Raw genomic sequence first — 10415 nt, forward strand, 5'->3', positions numbered from 1 at the left:
GCGAAGTCGAGCACTTTACGGTAGCACAGTTTAACGAGGACCAATACCGCACACCCTCGGTCCCTACGCAGACTGATCCAAGTGGTCACCCACCCGCACACTGACCGTAGCCAGTGATGCTTGACTTCGGTGATCTGCTGGGAACCGTGTCTTAACGATCAGTCCACTGCGGGACTTAAAACTATGTCAATTAGTTTAATTAAAACTAGTGTCAATTAAACTAATGGCTATGTAATTATTAAACCAGAAACAGTTAAAAATGTCGAAAAGGTTCTTAAATAATTAGAATGAGTCAACATTTGTCAATGACAAATAAAGCTGTAAGCAAAGATTGCCAAATCTTTTCTAGTCAATATTGATCCATCAATCAATCAAAGACGCTGTAGCATTTGCTTTGCTTTTCCTCAGCTTCTGCAATCCAGGTATTAATATAAGATTCATCCAGGGATTAATATAAATATCTATGTTTAAAACTTAGATACTTTGATCTAGAAACTTAGAACATTCAATAGATATTGTACTGCTACTCAGATAAAATTTTAATTTAATTTTTAAAGCCAATAATGGAAGAAAGTAAGTATTCTCAGAAATTAAATTTTCTAATTGTTTGGATAATTTTGCCTTACTTTTTTAAGTTTTAGATTTAAGTTTAGAGTTACTTTTTAAGTTTAGAGTTTCGCATTGATAATCAGTGTAGGTATAGAGAAAATGTTATTGTTTGAATTAGATTACAACTAATCAGTGTAAAGGCTACATATTCAAACAAGTTTAAATAAGATAAGAATTAATTATTATTCCTTATAGCTATTCATTATTTTCATATATTTAATCAGGTCGTGAGACTTGAATTGCTCTTAAATAATATCGGAAACAATTAAAACTTAAAATTAATGAATTTTGATCTTATATGCATTTTCGCTTTTGCTTAGTAATACTATAGTTTTTTTTTTTTTTTTAACGCTTTGTATCTCTACTCTAACATTAAGATTTTTTCTATATATCTGCGTAATGTCTCGCGTTCTTGCATTTTTTAAAATGTTGATTGATTGATTCAGGCAGTTGAAGATCTGGAGGGAAGAGTAGTTCACCAACTGTTGCATTTTGGAGGATTTGAAAAATCAATAGTGTAAAAAATAGTTTCTCTGAGAGTTATTACAGAGCGATGATGGGCCGTGCTGAGGAAAAATCGCCTTGAAATTCTTTTTTTCCCCTCAGAATGAGTGTCTTATAGCCATAAATTGTTCTTCCCCCAGATTTTCAATTATGTTTTTGTAAAAAATTTAGTTATCTAACAAAAAAAATTGTCATAAAATGCTATACACTTGGGAAAAAATTCAGTATAATTACCTGTGTCAGGGTAATTTTTGAATTGATATGTGTTTGCACCAATGACAATTTCTGAGATGCCAAAAGCATGCAAAATGTTTAAACATGCAAAAATTTTGTAGTATGTCCAAGAGCAGCTAAGAGTTATTTGCCTGATGGTCTTCTTCTGACATTTCTTCTTTAGTTTTTCTGGGTCACCAAAACTTGGAATAGATACTGATGCAGAAATGTTTACCCACCACCATAAACATTATCGTAATATGAGATATTTGAAACTTTTTTTTGATTTTTATGGTTTGAAAAGCTTTTGTATAAATATTGCTGTATTAAAAAGTTTCAGTTAGTGAAATTACAGTATTGCATGGTATTTTCCACTAATATTACATTATTATGACGTTAGTCTAGTTTTATTATAATTTTAGTCTAATTTTAGTTTTTAATTTAGAATCTTCAAAAACACAATTTAATTTTAATATTGCAAATATATATCGGTATCTTAACCATTTCCCTGATTATCCCGAGTTAACTCGGGTATGTATATATTGCAAATATTTATTATCCGGAGTTAACTCGGGTATGTATATATTGCAAATATTTATTATCCCGAGTTAACTCGGGTATGTATATATTGNAACTCGGTCTATAGCAGAATTTGACAGTACGTTTTATTTTATCACATTTTACTCGTCCAGAAGCAAAAGAAATTATTAATCATAATTTGCTGTGATTGGAAGTTTGCCAAGTTTTGTTTGGAAATTTTGCTGTTGAAATGTGATGCTGCATACGTGTTTTGTGCAATTATGTATAGGATGGTTACTTTTTAATCAGTTCCCTGATTATATGGAGTTATTTGGGCAATGTATAATATTGCAAATATTTATTATTGCCACGAGAAAACTCGGTCTGTAGCAGAATTTGTCAGTACCTTTTATTTTATCACGTTTTACTCGTCAAGAAGGAAAAGAAATTATTAATCATAATTTGCTGTGATTGGAAGTTTGCCAAGTTTTGCTTGGAAATTTGGCTGTTGAAATGTGATGCTGCATACGTGTTTTGTGCAATTATGTATAGGATGGTTACTTTTTAATCACTTCCCTGATTATATAGAGTTATTTGGGCAATGTATATATTGCAAATATTTATTATTATTATTATATATATTATATATTGCAAATATCTATTTCAAATATTCGACCGGAAGCAAAACAAAAAACAATAATAATCTGCTGTGATAGGAAGTTTGCCAATTTTTGTTTGTGAGTTTTGCTATTTGTGGGACTGCAAACGTGTTTTGTACAATTGTATATACAATGGTTGATGAACTTGCATAGAAAAAAGAGTAAAAAAATGGCATTCCGGAGCAAAAATGAAATTAATGCAGATGATTTTTCAGATGGCGAACATATATATACAAGGACTAATATTTAACTTTTTTAATTTGCTCGAGATAATTTGGAATGGTAAATTAAATATTTTTTACATAGAAAAAAAATTAAAATTTCAACTTAGAGCTTGTGTATTATGTTTTGTTCTAGCTCCTTGTATTTATTAATAAAGTAAAAAAATATGTTGATTTTTTTCTTTTTTTTTTTTCTTTAAAAAAATTGGTAAGGGAAGCCTTTTCTTGAAGTGTGATTTTTTTTTTTTCAGTGATTAGTTAGTAAGTTATTCTGTTTAGAAATATTTGTTAACCTACTATGAAGGTAAGGTTGAAAAGATTTAAGTCAACACTTCATTTTGTTATTTTTGAATATTAAAAAATAAATCTGACAATTTTTTCATTTGTTTGTTAGCCTAATTTTTGGTCATTATCCATTTTCATTTAATTTGAGTCACACATTTACATGTATTATGCTTCTACGATAAAATAATTTTTAGGTAGCAATATATGAAAAATATAGTTATTTTATTTTGAAGTAAAATTTTAATTATCATTATGTGTATAAAATTCAACAAATTATAAACTTAAGTTTTTAAAGTATCTTTCAGGAAGAAAAAAAAAGTCATTTGATTTAAAACAAAGAAATCTGAAATAAATCAACGAACTTTTCTCACTATTTTTTATTATTATTTAAAAAATAATCTTAAATTCTAGTTAAAAGTGTCTCTAATAGCTGTTTTTTTACATCTTTCTGTTTCCTCTTGGAATCAGTAGGCCAGTTTTTGAATGCTCTGACGATGACACTCAAAAGCAAACTGAAAAGTTAAATTTATTTTTACCTTAAGAGAAGAGTGACGATGTCCTTTACTTCTCTTTTTGTTATAAATTAACAATTTTGTGTAGAATTCAAATGTTTTGTAAACAAACTTTCTATTTTATTACAAAATATTTTACAATGCTGCCCCGACAGTATTTTTGTCACTTTTTCATCAAAATAAAAATTTATATAAAATATACATTTTAGAAATTGAGAATTTCTTTGGTGCATTTAAAGTAGATTGCTCCAATCTTTCTCAGTAATAATTTAAACTTTTTATTGTAATTTAATTTGTTTGGTGCTAGAGAACTCTGTGAATCGGCATGTCACATCTCTTTGACTTTCTCTAACAGTTCACAATAAGTTCCATTAAATTTTGTCGTTCAGGAAAGAAATCAACCTATGCAACACCTTAAGAGTTCTAAAAAATACCCGTACTTACTTAACCAGTAGATAACTGAGATTTTGCTTCAAATAGAGCAGATTCATTTTTCCTACCCCATGTATGGAAATACAGGTACACTTTGTTTCAGGGGTGTATCTAAGAATCGTCACAAGTTAAGATTCAAATCAAAAATGAGTCTTCTTCTGATTCATAGTGACTCAATAATCTTTGGGAAATGTCATATCTTACATCCTTTAGATTACTAAACTAAACTCAGCGGCGCGACAGCCCATAGAGGGCCAAGGCCTACTGTGTCCATCTCAGTTTTCTTGACCTTGGGCTCTGGGGTGCAGGAGCAGATGTTTCGGTCAGGTGGTCAGCCGAACGCGGAACCCCCAGTGTTTAGTTCCCAAGCATGCTTGGTACTCATTTATCGAACCACTGAAGGGATGAAAGGCTGAGTCAACCTTGCCCAGCCCGAGGATCGAACCAGGGACCTGTGGCAGGACAGCGCGAAGCGCTACCGCTCAGCCACCGGGCGTCGCATCCTTTAGATTAGTATTCAAAATTCTAGGCACCCACCTCACTGAGATTTTTCGATATTTCAACTCGTCATGAATTAGACTTTGCACACCTCCTTAACTCATTTCTGTTATGGTACTAACTTCTCTAAATTTAATTCGTTGGTAATTATAAATAAAGTCACCAACTTGATAAATTTTCGCTGTCATAAGACTCTTCGTAGATCAACAAACACGGGACAAGTTTTCAGCTTCGTCCTGGCCTTGTTTTAATAACTTGTGCCATTTACATACTTGAGCCCTCAACAGGGTATTGTTTCCAAATTGTGCTTGTAATTTGTGCAAAATGTCAGTAGGTTTGACATTTTTGCTTGTTAAAAATTTAATTATTATGTGTTGTGCAACTGTGTTAGGAATGTTACTCTTACTTATTATTCAAGCTACTAAAAAAAAAAAAAGAACTTACAAAGAAATAAACACTGCCAAGCAATTATTTAGACTCTAGATAAAGTTATAGTGTTGCTATCAGGGCAAGAATAAAAATGGTCCACTGCAATTAAAAAAAAATCTGATTTATATTTGATCTACCTACATAATAGTAATAGTAATATTTGAAAAAAAAAATAATGAAATAAATTTTAAAAAAAAACGTAGTTTGCGCTGTTTGATTTCCATAATAAAAAATTAATCATTTGATTGAAAATTAATAAGGAAAATAGAGGTTGTTAAAAATGTAAGAACTGATTCATGTTTTAAATTTTGTGTGCAAATTCTGCAGAAATAGTAAAAATTTATAGGATAGGTTCTGCAAAAACATATTGTGTAACATTTTTGAAAAGTCCTCATGCTTATTTTCGGCTTTTATTTCATAAAGTCTTTCAAATAGGATTTGAAAAATTTTGATTGTAAAAAAACTTGCTTTTTAGGGTTTTTTAAGAAATATTTTAAAAATTTCTTGAGTCCTTAATCACACTATTCTAATATGAAACTTGAATGATTGGTAACTATTTATAACTTATTTTATTGCAACATAACTATTTTTAGGAGGTTTTAGATATGTGTCCTATTTCTCTTTATATCCACCCATGCTGATTTTAGGTTAAATTTTTGATATTTTTTTCTTAATGTTTTCTGTAGTTTGCAGTCTTTTGATGATATACTATTATTCCCCTAACACAATATATATAGCTATAAAAAAAAGAAGAAAAAAAACGTAGAAATTACTACTATGAAATTTTCCTTGAAACTTTAAAGCAATAGAAATTGTTTTGAATCTGTAATTTAAAACTGTTTGTCAGTTCTTATACTTTTAAAATTTGTTACAGTTTAAATGGATAAAAACTAAATTTGATTATTCTTTTAATATTAAATGCACAAAAACAATTATCAAGCATTTAGAAACAGACAAATGTATACTATTTAACTTCCTTGGGATAACTTAGCTAGAAAAAATGAAACAGCGCGAAAATGTACATAAAAAAAATATAACATATCTTTAAATACAGCTTTTGTATTGTGGCTAAACCTTAATGCTGTTTCCCAAAAGTTGTGTGTGCTGATTTTATTGCATTACCAAAAGTTTTTTTTCTTTATTTTCCTTTTTTCTATGGCTGAGGAGCTGAAAATAAGGTTAGTGTTACCCTTAACGTAACGCAAAATTTCTCTAGTATAGTACTTATTTTTACACTATTTGCAATTTCCTAAATCTTTCATTACAGATGCGGTAAAAAAAAATTTATTATTCAGATTTGTTATTTAAAAAAATACATCTTTTTATAAGTTGATTTAAAAGCAATTGAAATTAACAATTCAATACTAATCTTAGATTTGTTAAACATAATGAACATAGGGATCATATTATAATTTACTTCCAACAAAAATTCTTAACTGTATTACTCACTGTATTTTCATTTCAAAAGTGTTAAAAATACATTTTTGATTAAAAAATAAACCAAATTACATATTTCAGTAAAAATTTGTTAGGGACCATTCATTAATTAACAGTTGAAATGAGAATTAATTTTTGTTTTCTTAATTCTCTATGCAATTCAACTAATAATTATATAAGTATTATAATTTTTTGGGGGTATACAACAGTAATATTTATTTAAATTTAGAAAATATATTTAATAACTTTTTTTAAAATAGAGTTTAATTAATTATAGTTTCAAATTAATTAAAAGAACTAAATGAGCAATACTATATTGAATGTGTTTATGCTGGATAATAAAATTGAACATAGAATTCTTTGCTTGAAACAAGTTGCATTATCATGATTAAGTTATAAGATAAAAATACAAATAAAGCGTGGAAATAAACAAAAAATAGGAGGAAAAAAAGGAGTTTAATGAGAAGTGGAAAGCAATTAAAGTATTATATCCACGAATAAATTAATAACAAATCGGATGACGTTTTGAATTTGTCATTTTTGAATGACATTTTGACGAATCAGAGATGTATTTTATACTTTGCCGGTTTCTCATTTGGCATTCTATAGAATGCCTAGGCAATGTGTGAAATATAAATCATTTCCTACTTTGCCGACTAATTTTAGGCATTCTATACAATGCCTAGTCATTCTATACCAGTGGTTTCCAACTGGCGGCCCGGGGGGAATCATCCGGCCCTCGAAGCCTTTTTTTGTGGCCCGCGAACAAAAATATATTAGTTGTCATTTTTTTGAGGACAATTTTCGTAAAAAATCTGTATGGGTTTCAAATACTTTTCACGTTAATAAAAACCTGATTTCCTTGTTTCGGTAAAATTTAACATACTAAAAGGTGCAAAAAAAATTATTTCTCAGCTTTTGCATCCAAGAAATGGTTTATTCAAATACAAAAATAATCGTGTATGTTGCTCTTTTTTATTTAAATTTTTTTTTTGTTGATATTTTGTGAATATAATTTAGCATGTGTGTATCAGAAATTTTCTCCAAGAAATTCTCCTATTTAACTTTTTGAAACCACTCATTTTGAACAAAAATATTTACACAAACATTTGTAAATTTTAAATGTAAATATTTATTTTCTGGTGGTTGAAGCAGACAAACCTCAATTTTTTTCATGGAACATTTTGTGTGCTAATATGCAAGTTTTAATGCCAACCTTTTGAAAGTTTTATATCTTAACAATCAGATATCTGTTGCTCATTAATTGTTTAATACATAAGCGCACATTAAAGTTATTGTAGCCCGAATTTTTTAATATGCAATTAAATATTTTTAAAAATCTACTTCTTATTTTTATTTGTAATTCAATACTTTTGTTTTGTACAACTTGGTAAAATCTGACAGTAATATTTAATGTTCCTTCAAATATGTAAGAGTCCTTCATAAAATTTTGATAAAGTTGCGGCCCGCCATTTGATTTGCGTTTTTAATTGTGGCATTCTCGCGTTCCTTTATCAAAAACTGTCATTCTCTCTATTATTATTTCCTTGCGTTGATCGCTGTTGTTCACGATTCTTTTAACTGGAACGAGTGATCCTACTCCATAGTATGAAACACCCCCAAAACAGGTTTAAAAAATAATTACTCTTCTTTCATTTAATATATCCACAGTTGTAAAGCTCTGACAAGGGAACACTCTACGTTGTTTAGGATCAATTTCTTTTCAGAGAAGTAAGTTATTTACGAAACTATAGAAGAAAGCTTGGCAATACGAAAAAATTTTTTTTCACAGAATTTTATCAAACTTACCTCTGTTTTCTAGCAACAGTGAGGAATTAAGTATTTTACATGAAGTATGGAATGTTTAACAAAATTATCCCTAAACACGGCAGAGCGTTCCCTTATCAAAAACTGGTAATATACTCAACTTATGTCTAAATTTTATCTTGCAGGTGATGATAACGAAAGCGAAAAAGGTAGTATTTTGTTATCCAAGATGGTGGGGACCGATTCAATTCAAAGTGAAGGTTTGAACTTTATATCTGGACCTCCTACTTTGCAAAGCATCGCTGTCGTGCACATTACCATCAGGCTATGGACAGAAGAGGACGTGATGGAGATACTTCTTCAGGGCTATGGTTATAGCAAGTTAGAGGAAAGAGTGTTAGATAAATTGAACAAAAGTTCAATTCCTCATTTATTCCAATCCGAAATCTCAAAACACATTCGACCTATAGGACAGCAATTGTTGAAATGGTTTGATGACAAAAATCAAGAATACTGCTCACTTCGGGATCTTCGTATAATGAATGGTAGAATTCATTGGACCATGGATGGGACAATTGATAAGGTCAAAACGCTTGAAGAACTTATTACAAATGATTATCCGAATAAACCTTTCTGCTGCTTGTATTGTTTAGCGTGCAAGTACTGCTTAGAAGAATATATTTTTGATTTATGGGAAATGCTGTCTTCTAAAAGCCAAAAAGAAATTGAGTCTATCTTCATAGACAGCGAGTATGAAAATGATTTAATTGCTTACTGGACTTTTATTGCGACCAACGAGTTGTCTGGACTGTTGGAAATGTTTGAGATGAATTCGGGCAATATATACCACCGGTACTTTAACCTTAATGAAAATATGATTTCGTGGTCAATATTTGTTGGTAATCCATTCGCTCTCAAATATTTTTGGCGTAAGTTGACAGAAGAGGAGAAGAACGCGAGGATTTACATGTGGCTTAAAATGGCAGGTGAAAAATGTAACAAATCATATTGGGCACCTTTGAAATACAATTACCTAGACTATAATTCATACACGGAAAATTTTTATTTTTTGTTGTTTCAAGTAAGAGACCAGGACATGCAAAAAAAATATTTGCGAAATAATGTGTACAAAGTATTGAATCCACTCTTCAGAAGTTGGCCGTTTCAGAAATTTTTTGTATCTACAACAGTGCTTTTTATGGATCACATGAATGGAGACGAGTATTTAAGCGTACTCAGAGACATTATAGAGGAAATGGAAACGGAAAAATCTACACGGAAAATATTCAGTGAAATCTGGAGTTCTACTCCGCCGAAGTTGAAGTGTATATTTTTAGAAGAGAACGTTTTATATCTCAATCAAAAGTTTCCAATTGTTTCCTCGCTTGTAAGAGTGATATTGAAATTCCTTAAAATTGGTGACCCGTATAATGCCCTCAGGTTGGTAAAGGATGCATCCACCACAAAGAAGAAATGGATAACTTCTTCTGTAACCCGAAGTGGTGATTTCTACAACTACGTTTATAACAAGAATGACCTGTCATTGCTTGACATTTTGTTTAAAGCATTATTGCCTCCAAACATGGATCTGCAATCATTCAAAGAAGGAATAGCCTTCAGTTATACACAATTGGGCATTTGTATGGAATGGAGAAGTATGGGTGATGTTCAAGCAGTGGATGTATTTCTTGCATGGGCCTTCCAATCTGAAAAAGAAATACAGGATTTCAAGCAAAAGTACGTAGATTCGTTCCACGGGACTTACTCAATTGCTAAACAAGTTCATGATGTTTATAACTTGCGTTTTGAAACAGGGGCAGAAATAATTAGATTCAGAACTCAACTTTTGTGCAGAAGAGAGTAGATTCCAATTTTTGTATTATTTTTTTGGAAATACTTCGAATGTTCGTGCCAAATTTGAATTCCTGAAAAACAATAATATTTCCTGATTTTTGCCAGAACTATAAACATTCCCTTAAATAAAAAGAAATTTTTGCGCAAATGTTTTTCTTTTCTTTCTATCTGAAGATACATTTTCAATAAAAATCGAATTTTACTATACACGTTTCAAGCATTTTCAATTTCTATACTAGGTTATTTTTCCTAAACATAAAATACGCTTTCGACTAATGACCCATATTTATTAAAAAAGTTTTTACTAGGAATTTCGAAGCATCGCATCGGAAAAAATATGTTTTATTATAAAGCCATTATAAGATTAGAAAACGCCTTCCTTCAAAAATGAACAATTACTAAAAGCATTTTACTGTTTTATATGGCATGATAATAAAATATTACTTATACGCTTTAATTTCAATGCTTATTGGATT

General features: G+C 30.1%; 1 protein-coding gene across 1 annotated transcript; it reads left to right on the plus strand.

The window, feature by feature from the left end:
* The first annotated feature begins 127 nt into the window (after nucleotides 1–127).
* On the plus strand, nucleotides 128–10087 carry LOC107454797 (uncharacterized). Its single transcript, XM_016072104.3, has 2 exons — nucleotides 128–573; nucleotides 8271–10087. The coding sequence occupies exons 1-2, from the start codon at nucleotides 564–566 to the stop codon at nucleotides 9947–9949; spliced, it is 1689 nt and encodes a 562-aa protein (XP_015927590.2). The 5' UTR covers nucleotides 128–563; the 3' UTR covers nucleotides 9950–10087.
* The last annotated feature ends 328 nt before the right edge of the window (nucleotides 10088–10415 follow it).

This window comes from Parasteatoda tepidariorum, chromosome 5, assembly GCF_043381705.1.
Source record: "Parasteatoda tepidariorum isolate YZ-2023 chromosome 5, CAS_Ptep_4.0, whole genome shotgun sequence".
NCBI classification, from domain to species: Eukaryota; Metazoa; Arthropoda; class Arachnida; order Araneae; family Theridiidae; genus Parasteatoda; species Parasteatoda tepidariorum.